General features: G+C 39.7%; 2 protein-coding genes across 4 annotated transcripts; one reads left to right on the plus strand and one right to left on the minus strand.

Annotated features, from left to right (window-relative positions):
- Positions 1-19: 19 nt before the first annotated feature.
- On the minus strand, positions 20-9,831 carry si:ch211-122f10.4 (cathepsin A-like). Of its 2 annotated transcripts, none has more exons than XM_061045726.1 (11): positions 9,525-9,831; positions 4,503-4,614; positions 4,282-4,419; positions 4,041-4,199; positions 3,736-3,827; positions 3,168-3,252; positions 2,922-3,074; positions 2,699-2,847; positions 1,026-1,188; positions 843-932; positions 20-738 (listed from the first exon to the last, which is right to left on the minus strand). In XM_061045726.1, exons 1-11 carry the CDS (start codon positions 9,692-9,694, stop codon positions 655-657), a joined length of 1,395 nt encoding a protein of 464 aa, XP_060901709.1. In that variant the 5' UTR covers positions 9,695-9,831; the 3' UTR covers positions 20-654. The 2 variants fall into 2 exon arrangements, with proteins under 2 accessions (XP_060901709.1, XP_060901715.1); XM_061045732.1 differs by having other exon boundaries at positions 2,699-2,844; positions 9,525-9,830.
- A 3,113-nt stretch (positions 9,832-12,944) lies between these two features.
- LOC132979982 (transcription factor E2F5-like) lies at positions 12,945-17,807 on the plus strand. 2 transcript variants are annotated; one of them, XM_061045809.1, is made up of 10 exons: positions 12,945-13,090; positions 13,537-13,693; positions 13,974-14,083; positions 14,352-14,507; positions 14,792-14,835; positions 15,493-15,557; positions 15,632-15,947; positions 16,188-16,235; positions 17,277-17,321; positions 17,590-17,807. In XM_061045809.1, exons 2-10 carry the CDS (start codon positions 13,538-13,540, stop codon positions 17,703-17,705), a joined length of 1,056 nt encoding a protein of 351 aa, XP_060901792.1. In that variant the 5' UTR covers positions 12,945-13,090; position 13,537; the 3' UTR covers positions 17,706-17,807. The 2 variants fall into 2 exon arrangements, with proteins under 2 accessions (XP_060901792.1, XP_060901801.1); XM_061045818.1 differs by lacking the exon at positions 16,188-16,235.
- The last annotated feature ends 2,994 nt before the right edge of the window (positions 17,808-20,801 follow it).

A 20,801-nucleotide genomic window follows, 5' to 3' on the forward strand; every position in this document is an offset into this window, starting at 1 on the left:
AAACAGCTCAACATCTGTGCCACAGACAAGAAGCTTTATTTGACAAGTACAGTGCAATCACAGTATATAGGTAAGGACATTTCTCAAGTATTTTATTCAGTACAATTAATATGAAACTGAATGGTGAGGTCAAAGGACTTTTTCCAAATAGAGCTCTAACTTTCTCACATGAACCAACAAGGCAGCTGAGGTGTTTTTAAGGCTAATCAGAACTCAACAGGTGCTTTGAACTCCCCCAAAACTAGGCTCAGTCACAAATTCCTATATAAGGCCATGATGGATGCCCTACATCAAATATATATATATATTTTTTTACATTTCTTTGTGCCCAAATGTTTTCAGACCTTCAACTTTGAGGTATTGGCTAAAACAAGGATGTTCAATCATACACCATTAGCCAAAGATAGTTGTAAACATCCACAGAGCTGGAAGTGTCACTTTTATGTCACATAATATCCAAATAGATGAAAGCCCATACAAGAGATTTGTCCTACTCTTTTTTTACTCAACAGGTGCAGTGACTTTATGAAGATATAATGATTAGTGCTAACTGTCCCTTTCCCTCAAAAAATCATCCTCCCTGAGAAAAAAAAAATGTACCATTTAACAAGTGATGAGTGCAGGTATACATCATACAGCAATCTCTTTCGAGGCTCAGTAGGGGCCATTTGTTATGAAAGACTGGAACATGTGGAAAGCTGGACCTGGAGCCCACTGAGGAACCATGTGACCTGCACCCTGAAACACAGAACAGTGGAGCGTCACAATAATGCCAACACATCATTGTAAAACAAAACAACTACGCTTTAATGATAGACACAAAACAACATGATACTAGTTACCTTGACTGTCAAGAAAGTAATGTTGCCAAACTGTTGGCAGAAACCAGCAATCTGGTCATCATGCAGCCAGGGCTGGTACTTGGTGGTTGCCTGAGAACATTTATTGGTTGTGTAAGAAGTTTATCTAGTTGTACTTTTGACATTTAAAAAATATATTTATTTTATCAATATGAAAGTTCCTACCTTCAGGCCAAGGTCTTCAACAAACCACTCGTCTCCTAGGAAGTTGCATGCCATGTCAGTGTCTCCATTGTAGACGAGAGAGCGCAGGCCCAGAGAGAGCAGCTTGAGGTACACACTCTTCACTGACGGGTACAGGTTTGTGTACTGTGCTCCAACATCATCACTACAATGTACAAAAGACTGCAAATGATCATGTGCTACATGTGTAACACATACTACCTAAATGCAAGGACAGATACAAAGATAGTGGCAGCTTAATTTCAATGAATGGTGCCTGAATTATCAAGCACAACATACTTCAAAAACAATTTCATTAGTGGAATTTACCACCATGTCTCTTCTGTCTTTATTGAAAAACAATAGATTCAGCTTAAGCTGCTTTGTTTTTTTTGGAAAGAAACACCCTGCCAGCTTAAATGAGGGAACCATGCACCATATTTATATCAGCAGGTCTGCATTCATGTTTTAGCTCAAAACACTGCCATGCAGCCTCACAGAGGTCTAACTATTGCTGTAGACTCTCTTACCAACACATAACGTTATTTTATAAAGCACTGAAGTAAATCGATTTACTGCCTGTTTCTATTGTGCTTCAATTAAATGAGCATTGACATACATGTCGGGACACTGAAGATGCTATAGATTGATCATTGCCATCAACTTTTGGGTCTAATATTTTTCTAAATCGTTCCATAAAAAGTTCTCTTTTGTTTAAATTCATGGTCTGGACTAATTAACTGTTTAATCTGTACTAAACTGTCGGACCTGAAGCACAACTTCTTGGACAATTTTTTTTAAAAACTAAACTTTATGCCCAACACTAGTTTGCGACTCCATAAACCTATATATTGTTATCTATTCTTTGTATCTGTATTTGAAATGTACCTATGACACCCACTTTTCTCACCCTCTCCTCCTTATATCCCGCTATCACACCGTCTCTTGTATTTTGAGAGAACTGAGCTTTACCTCGACCAGTAAGAATTTTAAATCTGAGCTGGAATTGTGTCAGTAAAATAATTTTGAGTTGACCCAAAACCAAAGCAACTTTGCTAGTTGGGTAGGACATGATTGTGTCAGGATTCTGGTGGATCCATCATATTGGGCTCTTCATTTATTTTCGGTGTCTTCAGATTGGACTGCGAGCTGGTATGATGGCTCAAAAGTGTGCTTTTTCTCATAGTGATGTTCGACATAACTGCATTTGATGATCTTGAGGGTACTGACACAAACAAGGCATAGGCTACTGGTTTTACTCTGCCCGTTGGAAAAATGTATATATTAAAGTCAAGTCATTCTTGATTAAAAGCTTTTTTTTTTTTCCCTTTCGTCTTTTCTAATTTTAGAGCACACCATGTCTGCCTTTCCCTGACTGACTTAGTTCCTCACGCTGTGTCTTACTTTCCTGGCTGCTAACTGCTCTGCATTATCACACACCCACAGTGTTCACTTATGAAGCTTGGTCTGAGTCAAGGATTTGATTGGCCGAGTCACGTGTAACAATTTAAAACTGCATTGTACTATTGTCCGGACTGGACAGCACCTGGGACTGGATTCAGACCAGAGTCTGCCATTTGGTGATGACTGGTATAAAGCATTAAGAGAAAAAAAAAATATTTGGATGAAAAGATAATTTTGAGGACTTCATATGTGTTGCTTTTGTTCAGAGATACCTGCAGAGGTCCCATGGTGGCAGTGTATCTGGGATGTGTAAAGCTTTCCTCACATCGCCTCTCCTCAGCCAGTTCCTCTGAGCCGTGCTGTTGAGGCAAGGAGGGACCTCTCCCAGAAGCATGGAGGAACGGCCTGGTTCTGAAAACTTCTTTTAAAGATTTGTTTCCATTAACAAACAGGCATATGGGCCCACAGCACTTTTAAGCAGCAGGAAACACTCACCTTAAGGATGTGTGGATGTTTCCTAAAGTTCTTAAACACATGACTCATGGCCCTCTCATAGCCTTGGTGGGAACTTCTGCCACCCTCACAATCCAAGTACAGAGCATACTCATTAAGGCCGCTGTCGTACACAATACCAAAGGCGATAGTCACCTGAGGGAGACAAGGAAAGTTAAAACTGAGTGAGTCACCTGGTACCCTCAACTAAAGGGCTCAGCAGATTTCAAAAGAACTAGAGCACCATACCAGGATTACGCAAGTCTTCGAACTGGAGTTGTGAAAGTTACAGCCTTCTTCGTCACAGCAATTTGTGTTCAGATCACGCCACAAACTGTACATAAAAAAAATATATATATATTACACATTAACAATATTTAAACTGAATTAGCATTTCATTACTTTTTCAGCTTTTAGTCAATATTTTAATATCTGCATTTTGGTTCAAGGCGGTAGCATGAGCATTAGTACCGTTTGTGATGCGCCTGTCTATCAAACATACAGAGAAGGACTCGGAGGTAAAAATTTAAGTATCTGCTCCTACAATCTGACAGTGAATACACTTTTTTTTTTTTCAGATTACAAATATATATACACTTTTTATTCAAATATGCAAGTTAATAATTTCTATGAACTCATGAAACACTGCAGAGAGCAACATTTGCAAGTGTTGCAACATATCGAGAGTGCAGCCAGAAAGTATCATCTGCATGTTGTGTGCATTTTTCCAAAAGATTAAGAGGAAAACACTTGGGACTATGGACAAAACTGCTCTTCAACAAACATAATCCCCAACAACAAAATAGGAGCCACTTACTCTTCTCCAAAGAGACCGTGATAGTAACCGAAGTAAATCAAAGTTTGGTCATTCAGAGCAAAGCTGCTGAGACCATTTCCCACTGCAAAGCCCTAAAAAAAAAAAGAAAATCAAGGACATATTAAATATTCATGTTGTTAGCTAAAATAAGAGCCTGCTTTACAGTGAAGGTCTTGACTGAATTTCACAAAAGTGCCTGAAGGGTAAAGAGTCACTACAAGTCCAGAAACTGCATGCTTGTGGTTGCATTGACAGATGAGCAAAAAACATCTGAGCCACAAGATGATCACCCAAAGACATCTCACCTTGAAGTTGATTTTGGCAGCTCCAGAAGCCACCCGCAGGCTGAGGGTTGGTGCATAAATTCCACCATAGCTTTCCCCAAAGATGAAGAACTGGTTTTGAGTGAAATTTGGGAACTTTGCAAAGAAACTCTGCAAGGCTTTGTAATTATCATCTGCAACCTATCAGAGGAACACATGAGACTTATAATTAAGTAAGCTTTTCTTTACTTATCAAAGTTTGTCAGTCAATCACTGAACTCACCTGGTCATCATCAGTGGCATACTTTTGGTCATCAGAGTATGAATATCCCACTCCTGCAGGTGATTCTACATACAGCAAATTGGCAATCTTGTTCCAGCTGAATTTGTTCTCATACAGAGTGGCCCCATTGTCATTTACCTGAAAAGGAAAGTCAAAAGTTCATTTTCAGTCACTTTTAAACAGTGCACATGTTATGCCATTTACATAGTCAGTATGCTCACATGAAACGGTCCATTCTCTGACAAGAAACCATCCAGCGAGCTGCAGCCTGGCCCTCCATTCAGCCAGAGAACCAGAGGGTCTTTAGCTGGGTTCCCCTGAGAAGTCACAAACCTGCAAGGGGACCAGGACCAAGGTTACATAGTAAAACACTGAAACATCACAATACTTCTACACAACATGCTCAAAATTAAAAAGGAGAAATAACTTTAGCCATATTTAAAACTTACTCAAAAGATACAAGTACAAGTACAGTAAATGATCATCAAGTTCTTCACAAATAGTTTATTCAAAATTAAAAGGTTAATGGAGCTGTCAGTCAAACAAAGCCACACCCACATACAAAAGAGAAGAGGTCTAATCATGTCTCAATCACTAACACCTGTGTGGGTGTCCTGAGCCCATATTCATCAATAAAAGACCCTGGCTTCAAGTACTTGTAAAAAATGTAAGCCTCATTAAGATGCAGAGAGAGACTGCCAAGTATTAAACTGAGTCTATTAACATTAAAGCTGTAACTATAATGAAATGGGGAGCACAGATTATTTTAATTAGCCTATAGAAGTTGAGGAGCTTTGAGCTCCACTTTAACATATTTAGTGATAATAGATGTAAGGCTGATATTAAAAGTCTTGTGCCACTTAATTCTGTGTAGATTTAATTTTCCTCTCTTCTTGTGAAATAGCCTACACTACAGACTAACAACCATCCCAGTTCTAAACGAACCTAGATGTAACAAACTGACTTGCACAAGGCTACTGTCGGTTCAACATACATTAAAGAAACCTAAAAAATGCAGCATACCCAAGACTTTCTCTTTTTTCCTGTTGGACCGAACCAAACAGAGTTATGAACCGAACCATGTACCGCTACACCCCTGTTTACAAAGTAATAGGCTACCATGGCCCAGGAGTACTGCATGTCTACCAGAGTATTTTTAATTGGGTGACAAATTAGTCACGATGTAAATCGCAATCAGTCGATGTGATGATCAAGTGCTATTACAGATGACCACAAGGTGGTGATAGTAGTTAATCATAAAAGCTATGAGACATGTAAAAGACAGACAGAGTTAAGATAGATAGCCGAGGTAGAAGATGTAGACTAACTACATGTTACCAGCAATAAACAACAGATTCATAAACTGACAAAGGACTAAATATTCTTTTGCAAATGACAAACAAAACATGGTACCAGGAGTAAAATAAGCTACGTGGTGGATTGTGAAAAGTGACATTGATGCTCTGAAGCCACTGGAGAGTTTGAAGCTCACAGGGAATGTCGACAGCAATTGGCGCACATTTAAGCAGCAGTTTCTTCTGAATATCGCAGCAATGGGACTGGAGACGAAGCCGGATGCTAGAAAGGCAGCGTTACTGCTAACTATAGCAGGGCCACAAGCCATAGAAGTGTACAACACGTTTGTGTATGAAAGTCCGGATGATGAGGACAAGTTGGACATTGTGCTTTAACTTTGTAACTGTGTATATTTTTTCGGTCTCGGATGCAGCAACGACATGAGCCTTTTGATAGCTTCCTTACGGAAGTAAGGCTAAAAGCACAGTCGTGCAACTTTGCAACTTTGAAGGACTCTATGATCAGGGACCAGATCGTTTGTGGCGTGGAGTATAAAAAGCTCAGAGAACGGCTACTGAGGGAATCAGAGCTGAAACTAGACGGACCCATCACCATTTGCAAGGCAAGTGAGCTGTCTCAAATGCATGTGAGGATGTTCAGCGAGAGAGAGGCGGGAACAGCCAACGTGGGTGACAGTGTGGCTGTTGATGCTGTCTCAGGCAAAGGAGGACAACGCACGCATACCCGGCAGACGCATCGGACTGATGACTGTAAATTCACCTGCAAATGCTGTGGCTCACAGCACAGGCCGAGCAAGTGTCCAGCATTTGGTAAGATACCATTTTGCTAAAAACAAAGGAAGATCTGTAAATGTAGTTGAGGAGGAAGATCTCAGTGAAACATTTTTTGTTGGCATGATAAACTGTGAAAATAAACCAGAAAAAGAAATCAATTCCATAAATGAAGACAAGTGGATAGCACCACTGCAAATAAATGGAACACACAGTAAAGTTGGACACTGGTGCAAAAGCTAATCTAATAAGTATGTCTGACATTAAAGACATGAAGATTAAGCCAAAAATACAAAGAAAAACACTTGAGCTGAAGGACTACAATGGACAAGACATCGAGTGACAGTGAAAGAAAAAGTGCATCACCTACTATTTTCTGTTGTACCTGAAGGACTTGATTCACTGCTAGGTGATAAAGCATGTGAAAATCTGGGGCTGGTTAAAAGAGTGCATCTCATCAACACAGCAATGAATGCACCAAGTGACTCTGTTAACTGCATCACACAGAAATTTGAAGATGTGTTCAGGGGTTTTGGTGTGTTGCCATTCACATACAAAATTCAGCTGAAAGAAAATGCACAGCCAGTGTACCACAAAAGAGTCCCGGCACCACTAAGAGAGCGCCTTAAGAACGAACTGGACAGGATGACTACACTGGGTGTGATAAGAAAAGTGGAGGAGCCAACAGACTGGGTCAATTCTATGGTATGTGCTAAGAAAAAAAATGGCGACCTGAGAATATGCATGGATCCAAAGGATCTGAATGAGAACATTAAGCGGGAACATTATCAGATTCCAAAACGTGAAGAAATCACTAGTGAAATGTCAGGTGCCAGATACTTCACAAAACTCGACGCATCACAGGGCTTCTGGCAGTTAAAACTGGATGAAAGCAGCACAAAATACTGCACCTTTAACACACCGTTTGGCCGATATTGCTTCCTAAGACTGCCATTTAGAATAATTTCAGCATCTGAAATATTTCATGGAGCCATGGAGCACATTATCGAGGGGCTGGAGGGAGTGCGTTTCTACGTGGATGACATCGTCATCTGGGGCTCCACACTTCAAGAGCGCAATGACAGGCTTACCAGAGCTCTGGAGCGGATACAAAAATATGGATTGAAGCTCAACAAGAGTAAATGCCAGTTTGGAGATCAGGAAATCGTTTTCCTCGGAGACAAGCTCTCTCCACAAGGTGTCGAGCCAGACCAAGAAAAGATAAATGCCATAAAGAACATGCCGAGACCCACAGACAAAACGGGTATCCTGCGCATCATGGGGATGGTGAACTTCATAGATAAATTCATTCCTAATTTATCTGCAAAGACGTCCTGCATTCGTGAACTCCTGCACAAGGAGAAAGTGGACAACAAAGCATGAAAATGAGTGGGAAAGGCTTAAACACACACTGACAACTACACCTGTTGTGTCCTTTTTCAATCCCACAAAGAGGATCAAAGTGTCAACGGATGCATCAAAGGATGGTATCGGGGCAGTACTTCTACAGGCTGAAGGTGAGCATTGGAAACCTGTTGCCTATGCCTCAAGGTCCATGACGGAAACTGATGTGCCCAGATAGAGACAGAATGTCTTGGGTTAGTGTTTGGCCTAGAGAGGTTCCACAGCTATGTATGGTCTTCCCTCCTTCACTGTGGAAACAGACCATTGTCCGCTAGTGGCCATAATAAAGAAGAACCTGAATGAAATGACACCAAGGATACAACGTCTGATGATGAAACTGCAGAGATATGACTTTGAACTGATTTATACACCAGGAAAGCACCTCATACTCGCCGATGCACTCTCACGAGCGCCCACTGGAGGCAGTGTGAGTACGACGAGAGACACAGTCTTCTGGCCTGGCATCAATAAAGACGTTGAGAAACTGATAAGCAGATGTGACACATGCCAGAAACACAGGAACAAGCAAACCAAAGAGCCCATGGTGGTAGCTGATGTCCCAAAAGAGCCATGGTTTAAGGAAGCAATGGACTTGTTTCATCTCAAGAGTAAAGACTATTTGGTGGTCATTGACTATCACTCAAACTTCCCTGAAAGTAAAATCCATTTATGTCAGACGTGGTATACCAAACACAGTGGTGAGTGATAATGGACCATGCTTTAACAGCAGTTTGCCATAAAGTACGACTTCAAACATGTGACATCTAGTCCACTGTATGCACAATTAAATGGGAAAGCTGAAAAAGGAGTTCACATCCTTAAGCAGCTCCTGAAGAAAGCTGAAGACAGTGATTCAGATCCGTACCTTGCTCTACTCAGTGTGGATTATCACCTGCCGAGCTGCTGATGAACAGAAAGCTGCGTACAACACTGCCAAGCTACATCAAACAGAAGAGACGTCCAAAGCTGGAACGAAGACTGCAGCATCAGAAGATGAAGCAGAAGTCATTTTATGACAAAACTGCCAAGCAGCTTCCCACACTGTCAACTGATGACACCGTCAGGACTGAGGAACCTAATGGTTTGAAAAAGAAAAGCCACTGTTCTTCAAGAAGTAGCTCCACGGTCATTCACCGTAAAGACTGAGGAAGGACAAATCTTTGACGGAAACCTGTGGTGAGAAGATCTACAAGAGAAATCAAGAAACCTGATAAGACTGAACTTGTGATTTAAAAAAAATAATAATAATAATTAAATGTTATGTTCTTTAGTGTGTGAGCTCTTGTTTTACAGACCTTTCAACCTGTTTCATGTTTATATAGAGGTTTGCAATGGCATGCAAAATTTTCTAAATACTTGCTATGTTGCTATGACATGTTCTGGTAAGAATAGCACTGTTAACAAACATGACACTTATTTTGTTTACATCCTGTTCTGTTGCCTCAAAGGAAAGGGGATGTGATGATCAAGTGGTGATAGTGGTTAATCAGTAAAGCTATGAGACATGTAAAAAACAGAGTTAAGATAGATGTAGGCTAACTACATGTTACCAGCCATAAACAACAGATTCGTAAACTGACAAAGGACTAAATATTATTTTGCAAATGACGAACAAAACAGTCAAACAAACAGCTTACGTTGATTCACCGCCATGCTAAACATTTTAGCCTCGCCTACTTCACGACAAACAAACTCGATATCGATAAGGTTTCTTGAGAGGTTACTCAAATCTAATCGGTTTCCGTGTCTTACCAATAATGGAGAAACTTTCCGGGCCGAGCCTGCAGGTATCCAGACCACTGTCGATAGTTGGGTTTAAACGTCATGCCAGGCAGGTGAGTGACTTCATCAGGTGCGTACTGAGCCCGCGAGCCGCGCTGAAACAGGGCCAGCAAGCACACCAACAAACAACCAGCCAACATGACTGATTTTAACTCACTTCCCGCTCAAATAAACCCCACACGACAGCGCTCTTGAAGGAAGATGATCTCCGTAGCAACAACTTCCCTTCGACGTCCTGAACGGCAGCTCTGAGTCCAAACTAAACGACACCGTCATATGACTGCTGCTGTGAGCCACGTGATCTGCACCTGACTCAACCCGGAACTGTGCGGAGTCGGACACACACTGTTTTATTGACACACTTAGAAGATTTATTCAAAAACTTGTAGAGGATAAACCTAAAACATCAAAATACAAACTAAGACAAAGAACAAGCTTAATTAAACATAGTAAGACCAGGGGGGGCGGGGCTGTAGCCTATATAAAAAATACATTTAAAAATTCAAATTTTCAAAAATGATACATCAGGCAAATTAAATCAGACAACAACCTGGAGCAAGGACAAAAACATACAAAAAACGAGGGCCATAAATCAAAACAACAAAAATTTGGCTAATCAGCACTAATCTTTCTTGCAAAGGAGTGGGACACAGTGCACTATCCTAACGTAATGACATCTATCCATCTAATCACTTCTTGCATATGACATTTAATTTGAATAAAAACTCATTTGGATTTTTCTTGAGAGTGATATTAAAACTGTAGAAAATGTTTTCTTCCATTGTAAACTTGTATGGGAATTTTGGCATTTCGGAGCTAGTTAAACTCCAAAGAAGTCATTTTGCACCCTCTCAATGTTATGTCAGTTATGCAGGAGAAAAGTTTAGATTTCTCGGAGAAGAATTTGATTTTGTAAGGTAAACATTTTATTCACAGATGTAAATATTTAAAGGTCAGACCCCACATCAACAGATGGAAGAATGAACTCAAGCTTTTTGCCAAGTCTCTTCAACAGGCTATATTGAAAATACACACAGAAACTAGGTGCCTTACTGGATTTGTTACTTGAATTAGACTCTCACACTTTGTTTGTAAGTTTTGTTTATTGTGTTTCATACCGTATCAGCGCCAGCGCTAATGTCAGTTGTGGAAAACGTGCCTTAATGGTTGTCTGAATAGCCTATTGTACAATTTAAAAAAAAGGTTAACATCATGAAGATATGCATAGCCTAGAGTCCGTCAGGATTTATAAAGTTAATATAGGCTACATATCATGAAACACCAATAGAACAGGGCACTGAAATCATATTGTTGTGGCTTCATGGCCATGTTGGCAAATTGGTGGAAATGAAAAAGTGGACTAACTAGTCAAACAGGTAGGCTTACTCAGGGTAATACCATTGACACATGGGGAGGTTATTTTAGCAAGATTACAGCTATAGGGCAAAGCCGTACACAGTTCACTACACTTAGCCTAATAGGAAAGCATCCAACTGGTCTCTGTGAGCACCATCAGGAAACAGAATCTGTAGCCCATGTCATCGTTAAACGCACTAAACACAGGGTGGAACAGAGAGGGTTATTAAATAATTATCAGTGTGGATTTCGAAAAAATTGTTCCTGTGGATGCTCTAGTCAGAGTTATAAACGAGGTGGAAAAAACACTGGAAATATTCCAGGTTCCAGAGTTGTGGGTTTGGTCGGACAAGGAGTACATGTGCTAACACATATGGAATGGAGGCCTTAGAGTTCACCCAGCCCCTTCTCTCCTAGAAATGAAAATTTAATAGAGAATAAATAAAGAAGTAGTTAACGCAAGTGTGTACCAGTTATTTCAATTACCTCAAAATATATACAGACGGATCAGTGAATGAACAGGTGTGTCGAAATAGGTGTTTACATACCTGAATTTGAAATACCAGAATATGTCTTCAGAAGACTGTCAGACCAATCTGTATACCACAGAAATAGTGGTAGCTTTTATTTGTCTACAGTGGGTGGAGGAGGTCATCATCAGAGGGATTACACCCCACTGAGAATTGATGGGACGCTGGTGGACAGGGTGTTCAGCTTCAAGTACCTGGGGGTGCACATCTCTGAGGATTTAACATGGACAACCCACATAGACAGTCAGGTGAAGAGGGCGCGGCAGCGCCTCTATCACCTCAGACAGCTGAGGAAATTCAAAGTCCTGAAGACTTTCTATTCCGGAGCGGTGGAGAGTGTGCTGACTGGAAACATCACCCAGTGGTACGGGAACAGCACTGTACGTGACCGAAGAGCCCTGCAGAGGGTGCTGAAGTCAGCAGAGCTTACCATGGGTACAACACTCCCCACCCTCCAGGACATCTTCACAAGGAGGAGCACAGCCAGGGCAAACAGGATCATGAGTGATCCCCACCACCCAGGTAACGGACTGTTTACATGGCTACCCTCTGGCAGGCGCCTTCAACACATCAAGGCGAACACAGAAAGACTCAGGAAGAGCTTCTTTCCTCAGGCTGTCCGGACTGTTAACTCCACTCTCCTCAGTTAAAAACAAAACAGAACTGTGACTACATGATGCACACACACCACACATTCCAATCTGCACATTGCACTTTGACACCCTGACACTTTACACTGTTTACATTATTCTATATTCTATATTTTCTATATTCAAATAATTATTTTTTAAATTTTACATTATATTCTATTTTACTGTATATATGTGTATTAGTAATTTGAGTGTTATTGCATGGCCTTGCGGAACAGTCTTTACATTTCACTGCACATCTGTATGAGCATGTGGCAAATAAAAATCTTGAATCTTGAATCTTGTAATTTAGTCAGTCACTAATAAGCAGAGGTATAAAGAGTATAGAATAGAATAGAATTACTTTATTGATCCCAAATTGGGAAATTGTGGAAAGTTTGGGATCAATAAAGTAATTCTATTCTATTCTATTCTATACTCTTTATACTAATATATATATAATATATATATAAGTACTGTTACTTTAATGACATTTTACTTAAGTACAAGTAAAAGTACTACTGAAAATATGAATTAAATGCAAAAAACTATAGTTGAGGTCAATACTGTAGCTGTCCCTCTCCGTCTTAACAGGAAGGGGGGAGTGAGAAGGGACCTAGTGGCTAAACTCTCCCTATGAGTCCTCATTCCCTGAAAAAGGAGACAGGATATAATAATTAGTCACACAAAAAACAGGCTTTTAAGGCTTGATGCCAACTAAAATAATGATTTAATAAGTATGTGTTTAGGGGTGCATTTAAAAGTGTGTGATTGTTAGATAGTATTTGACTGTGAGCCTTCACAGTTTAGGCTTTTAATTTGAAGGCAGATACAGCTACCGGATATGTGCGCCCCACTCCTTCACAGCAGGGGGGATTATCAGCAGAGTTGGGACCCTTGGGACTTGACTGTAAACACATGCTTTTTTGTGTATTTTAAGGGTGGCTAAATGAAACCTTTTGGCCTAACTTTATATAGACAGTGAAAGTTTAATTGGTCCTCGACGTTTGGACTGCCTCAGGTAAGCTTTACTTTCTCGTGAGCATCTCTGTGTACTGCGGGTAACATCTCAGGTAACTACCTAAGTACAAATACTTACCCTCTCCACCGAACCCATTTTAGAAACCAATTGTCATGCATGTTTTTCAGCACTTTTGTTAAATTAGCATTCATAAATTTGCAACAAAGTTCACACTTTGTTTTCAAGTTAGCGTTTCTTCGACTGAAAAGCTAACTATTCAAAATGTTAGCGTTTCCGGTATCACTTTTCGTAATAAAATCGAGAAAAGAAAACTTTACTTTTAATAGTACATTTTCAACACGAATGCACGTACATTTAGAATATATGGCTTGTATTGGATAAAGTGGTTTGTGTTTTATTGCAAAGTGAAATCTTTTCAGTCATGTACAACAGATCCAAATGGAGAGCCCGGGGAAGTTCAAATGTCCTCCTTTCATGTCCAGCAGAATGAATCCTGAAGATAGTCCTCACAGCCCAAAAGGAGAAGCCGTTTTGGCAGAGCAGATCTTGTGTCAAAGGAGTCTGAAGAGCCTTCGTTTACTTGCCACGAGGTTTGTCAAGATGTTACAAGAAGCTGAGGGCGGTGTGGTGGATATCAGAGAAGTAAGTGACACATTACCACTACCCTATATTTTAATTATGTAACATACGCAAAAATTTCTATACTATTACTATATTCAATAGAACTATTGTGTGCTAGAAGTGCACACACCTACATAATAAGTGAGTGCTCCAGTTTAAGTTTTACCTGAGTTTTCAAAGCTGGTTTGGACTCTCATTACCCACCTCAGTGTTCTCAGCTGTTCATTGCAGTCACCAGTTTTTACCTTGAGACACCTAAAGCATAGCTAGGAGGTAATAGTTTTTTTTCTTTTTCTTTCAGGCTGTCAGTCTGCTGGCTGTTGGAAAGAAGCGACGAATCTATGACATAACAAACGTGCTGGAGGGTGTTGGTCTGATAGTGAAAATATCCAAGAGCCATGTAAAGTGGAGGTAGATATGTGCTTACAGTTAAACATGCATATACAGTGTGTGTGGCAAACATGTTTTAGACCATTATATATTTGCTTTTCCTTGCCACTGTAACTTTCCTAAATGTTGCTTAGTGCTTTGTTCATGGTGGATTAATGTTGGGTCTTCATAAATAGTATAACAAAGGGTATGGTCTTGACCTGAGCTTTCAAATGTCCTCACATAACATTTGTTATGAATTTGCACTATACAAAGAAAGATTGATTGATGAATTGATTTTCCACATAAGGGGGGAATTTCCAGGAGAAAGCTCACCGGAGTTTAACAGCAGACTGTTGGAGTTAAAATCTGAAGTGGAGGACTTGGAGCAGAAGGAACACACATTGGACCAGCAGAAGTTTTGGGTTGAACAGAGCATCAGGAACACAACAGAAGACTGCAGCCAATATCCTTTTTTACAAAAACTTAGCAAAGAGTGTAGAACTGTAAAGTTGATGAAAAGGTTTCAATTTTCCTGCTTTAACAGTTCAATTAGAATTCATGAAACTATGAAAGACACAAAAATGAATGTTGGTAATTTATTAATGACATAAATGATTCCATTCTATTTTAAAGGTGATTATAAAGTCGACCATTGTGCAGTCTTCTTACCTTCTCACAAACGGACAGAATCCTTCAAATCTCTCCAATCTGATACAATATTTCAGTTGAACCTTAACTCAAATCAACTCTGACCTATGTGAATCATGAAAATGTCAGCGACTGCTTCAGTGGTAATTTCATTTTCGTTTGCCTTTTAATAAGTTATTCTCATGTTAGCATGTTGTTGATACAGATAAAAATGCAAAGCAGACAGGGCTGCAAGATTCAGTAGAGTAAAATACACAGCATATCTCTGCTTTTGATGAAATATTTCTTCATTTGTCTTCCGTCCTGATGGTTTTGGGTTGCAGCAATAGATATATCTTTCGGTTAATTTACAGCTTGAGATTCAATATTTTTATCTAAATGTTTATTCAAATTGTTTTAGAGGTATGTAAAACATATGAGACACAACAGGCTTTTCATGTATATGAGGGAAATCCAGGTTAAAAGCTGGTATTCGTCTTTGATTGCCCTCAATAGATTTCTACCGGCCTAAATATCCAATTAAGTATTACAGGAGAATTTCCAGCTCAGGGGAGTTTTGCTGTGTGTTGATCTAAATATATTTCAGTGATTCATTGTTTTTGCTAGTTGCACTATTATCAGCATATCTGTACAAATACTGCTGTTTAAGGTTTGGATGTAACAGCTTACACTGCTACAATAGTGTAAAGCTGTTACATTGTAGTGAAGAACCACCTACATGTCTTTTAATTTAAAATATATAAGACTGTACTAAATTATTGAATTTGGATCAAGAATCTTTTACCCTCCTCTCTCTCCAGACCAGACTCTTCTGGCAGTACAAGCACCACTGGGCACACAGCTAGATGTTCCCATTCCAAAGGCTGTAAGTAGTTAATCCCTAAATACTCTAGTGTCTTCTTGTTGGACTGTTAAGTGAGTGCATATATCATCTTCCAGGTCTTAAACAGCCCAGCAAAGTACCAGATCCATCTGAAAAGTATAAATGGGCCAATAGATGTCGTCCTGCTCAACAAAAGCTCAGAGAGCTCTGATCGTCTCGTGCTGCCTGTCCCACCACCTGAGGATATTTTACAGAAAGCCAAATCAGTAATGGCCACTTCAGATGAGACACAAAGCATCATTTCACCTTTTCAGGCTTCTGATAATGTCCAACAAATCACAAAACCCTCCTGGCCGTCCTTGGAGGACTTTCGTCATCTTCTGTCATCGTCACTCATTAATAGTGAGCCACAAAGAACTGAATCATCTGAACGTGAGTATTATGGTTTACACTTTTTATGAAGTGTGTTATTTGGTGATGTGCAATTGAAAAGAAGGTCAAAAACGTCAGTTTCATTTGCCAACTTTAGACTGTAAACATTCTCTTAATTTACAGACTACAATAACTATTTGAGACTTAGTATTGCAGTGTATTCCATGCTGTTCACACAATAATGTGTTCATGCATCATGGATCTTTCTCACAGTTGTATTTTTGACGTTTCTTTTTTCAGTGCGTAATTTATCAGGAGAAATGGGGAACCTACTCCACCCAAACAAAGGTAGTGTCCCTGTTTTATTTTGTGTTTTAAAATGATTCGTGACCTTTAAAGAGGACATATTCTCCCCCTTTTCTACCTTTTCAAACAGTCCCCTGTGGTCTAAATGAAACATCTGTGCTGTGCTTTGGTCAAAATATAACATGAATCAAGCACCAGAGGAGGTTTGTGACCCTGTATAAACCAGCTCTCTCAGAACGCTCTGTTTTGGTGTGTGTGTCTCTTTAAATGCTATGAGCCCCCCCCTGAGTTTTCCCAGGTAGACATCACTCCTCTGTATTGAGAATAAAATGGCAGACCTGCGCAAGAGTTTTGCTGTAGGCTGGGGGTCCATGGGTGGAGATATCAGGGGAGGGGAGTTTTTTTTTTTTTTTTACCAGAATCCAACTTGTGATGTCACAAGTTGAGCAAATTTGAAACAGAGCACTTTTATCTGTGTTGTAAGACTTATGCAGACTACAAACAAAGGACTGGATGGGTTTATTTCACAAATATATGTTCAAAAACACGGTAAAAGTGGATTTTTCATAATATGTCCCCTTTAAAGGCTTTATATGCGATTTTTCACACTTAAATATAATAGAAATCAAGTATATCCTCTGAAAATAACTATGTGAGTCATGACTGTCTACAATGGGTGTAACACCTGAGTCCCACTGTCTGTGATGCTTTCAGAGTTTTCAGAGTCCTATCTTCAGTTTGTTTACATCGCCCGGACGGCCGGCTGACTCCTCCCCTCGCGAATAAAAGTTGTTTAATTGAGGGACTAGAGAAAAGAAGAATAACATACTGTACTCACTGCTTAACTGTGTTTCTAGATCACGCTCATTTCAGGTAAATTTACATGCAGTGTGAAGATACGAGCATAATAAAGATCACTAGCATTAGCATGCTAACACAACAATGCACCGCAAGTTGTTTTAGTTTCATGCTGGTGCTCAAGGGCGACATCTGCTGGATCAAAAAAATCACATATTAAGCCTTTAAACTCTTTGGTTATTTGATTGTCAGCAAAAGTCTGATGAAGTATGTCTCTTTCTTTAGAAAAAATGAGAGAAAATTTATTTGCACAGCTAATGAGCTCTGGAGGTAAGTACTCTTTATTTTAATAAATTTTCATTAGATGCTGGTTAATGTAGTACACTCAGTGGTGTCATGTCAAGAAGTAGTAGTTCTTCATTAGATTATCTGTATGTATATTTTGTTTTTATACTTCTGGAAACTTCTACTTTACTTAACTAACTACATTTCCTTAATCAAATCAAAATGTACTGTCATACAGTTTCTCTAAGAACCTTGGTTACTCTTTACTCTATCAGGTACTTTAATTTATCTTGTTCCTGTCCCTGCTCCTCAGTGTTCGCTCCTCCCCTCCGCCTGACTCCGCCCCCATCTGAACTTGACTACCGATTTCATGTGGATGAGAATGAAGGCCTCTGTGATCTCTTTGACGTCCCTATGCTCAACGTGTAAATATGAACTGTAAGGCTTCTAAAGTCCATATTTGTATCCTGGAAATTTACATATCACCCTGTTTTTAAATATTTGTATGATTTAATAAACAAATGCTTTTCAGATTTTGTCCAATTCGTTCATTTACTCAGAATCAACTTCAGGACTTGTGTAGTCTGAAAACACCACAAACAACAGCACAGTAGTTAAAATATTGACTGTCAAAAATAATAACAAAGCCTTAGTCCAATATTATTGGACTTCTGTCTGTGGATGTTATTATTTCTGCAGGTGATGTGGAGTACTCAAAAAACATATACAAATAGAAATGATGACCTGATGGTGGTGCTAGAGGACAAGTATGAGAATTCAATCATTAGGCGTCTTGTGGGAAATATGACACACTTACTGAGCAAGTTACTGAATAATCTCTTATCACTGCATGCAATTGGGAAAAAAAAAAACAACAGCCAGAGTACTGAGCATGAACAAGTAAAGAACGTGATTAATACATAATTCAGTTTTGGGTTTGCTGAATTTGGATGTGATAAAAACCAGAACGATGAGAGTATCCATTGTCATTGTTGATGTGTCATTTAAATAAGAGCATTGAAGCATATACACTATGATGCATATTTTGCATCATATTTTTTCTGCTAATGCTTTGACTTGGGCTACAAACGCTCAGCATTGATTATCCATCAAACCCTATTTTTAAAAACCTCTGTGCTGCTCTTGACAAACAAACTACAGATTATTGATTCATAACTGCTACATTTAGAGCAAATTAACTTTTTTATATACATAAATTACATCAAAATAAAAACATAGTTTAGGGTTTTTGGAGTTTATTCTGCTTAAATATTTCCAATGACACACGAGGACGTGACCGAAAGTTGGATTTAAACCAAATATTCCAATCTCAACATGTAGTTTGATCAGCTGATTTCTTCCAGCACGAGTTCCCTGCAGGGAGAGGAGGGACGAATGAAGGGCCTTAGGTTACTCATTTATTATTCCCGTGGTGAATCGAGACCTGTTGTGCTGAGTGATCCCTGTTCCCCGGGGTATCAATAATACAGGGGGAAGTTATTGTCCTTGTGCTGGCCACAGTATTGTACAGCTAAAGCAAGTGGAGGGAGGAGGTGGTCCTTTCACTCGGCCCTCTAGGGTTTCAGGGCCTGCAGACAGTGGTCTGACTCTGGGGAGCCTGCTACTGCGCCTCGCACAGGGCTCAATTGTAAGTCTGCCTGACCGAAGGATATACTGTATGTGTCTAAATAGTGACAGCCCGCGCAGTCCTGCTGGCACGGCCCTGTCGGAAAGACTACACCCCCAACAAACCCAGAGTTGCGAGCTGAGTCCCAGCTGACAGACAGCTCAATGGGGAACCAGTCAGTGGGAGACATCTGACAGTCAGAGAATGGGACAGATATGCTGGGTGTGATGAACATGATCCAGATTTTCACCTTGTAGAGCGCCTAGCTGACTGCGGTCAAGCCAGCCGCTCCTCGCTTCAACGTGGTGAAGTGAGCCGGCCCTAAATTTGAAGTGCTCACGTATTCTGATCTTTATGGTCAATGCTCCGGACTGCAGAGCGATTTTGCCCCCTTATTAATCTCCTTTTTCCAAAAAAAAGTGCTAAATGCCGAAGTCTTACCATAAAACTGGCGATGAGATACACGTGTATGAAACGGGAGTAAACAAAATACTGTACAGGGAATAGCTTCGGAGGTCGGTGAAGTTAGTGTGACAATAATACAGCGAGTCTGCGGTAACTTCCGTTTTTCAAAATAAGGTGTTCACAATTAAAAAAAAACAGTTTTCTTGGAGAAAAAATATATAGCCTATATTTTTTTTTCCCACAAGTACACCATGGTTCTGATATGGTTGGACATAGTACTTCTAAGACTACATGCACCGGTACTATGAAGTAGTTTTACTGTGTACTTTTTGAGAAATCCACTGTAAAAGTTCCTTATAAATCACTATAATGAGTCTTTTTTTTCTGACTTTGACGTCTTGTAAAAACAAATTCTTCCATAAGTACACCATGGTTCTGATATGGTTGGACTTAGTACGTCTTAGACTACATGAACAGGTACTATGAAGTACTTCTACTGAGTACTTTTTGAGAAATCCACCATCAAAGTCCCTTATACGCATGTCATATTATAGAGTATTTTTTTCTGATTTTGACGTCTTGTAAAAACATTTTCTTCCATAAGTACACCATGGTTCTGATATGGTTGGACTTAGTACTTCTAAGTCTACATGTACCGGTAATATGAAGTACTTTTACTGTATACTTTTTGAGAAATCCACTGTCAAAGTCTCTTATACAGCACAGCTCTCTGCAGTGTTTTGAATGTGACAGTACCAATGCAACTAATTCACCGACCTCTGAAGCTATTCCCTGAACAGTGTTTTGTTTGCTCCCGTTTCATACACGTGTATCTCATAGCCAGTTTTATGGTAAGACTTCGGCATTTATCACTTTTGCCTGGAAAAGGAGATTAATAAGGGGGCAAAATCGCTCTCTCTGTCTGTTACTCCTCCTCGCTCTGCAGTCCGGAGCATTTACCATAAAGATCAGAATACGTGAGCACTTCAAATTTAAAATACCGAGCTGGGAACACAATATACGCATGTTCGTCTATATTCCAATAATAACTTAAATCTCCCGTGGGGAGTTTTAGTTGGTTTTTGTAACAGACTGAAAATGAATACTGATGTCCTCTAAGAGCTGTAAAAGCAAATGAGACATTCAGCACAAAGACTGAATATTCATATAAAGTAGTTTTATAGGACACGTTTCATCGGATTAACAGCACCGTGGAGACTTTTCCACTGAAAGGATTCTCAATGATTGATACTTTTGACCTTAAAAAATTAAAGATATTTTTTCACTTGTTCAGGACAAAATCAGAAAAGAGATATGAGGTCAAACTTTGTTCACAGGGCTGGCCGAAATCAACACAAATCAAAAGTTACGCATAGGAGCTTTAAAGGGCTGAGGGCCTACGTCTTGATTTAAGGGAATATTAACACCCAATCAATGTCAAATAAAAGCGCCCAGACGACAAATTGTTCCACATAAAGGCAACTATAAGATGA

This window comes from Labrus mixtus, chromosome 1, assembly GCF_963584025.1.
Source record: "Labrus mixtus chromosome 1, fLabMix1.1, whole genome shotgun sequence".
NCBI lineage: Eukaryota > Metazoa > Chordata > Actinopteri > Labriformes > Labridae > Labrus > Labrus mixtus.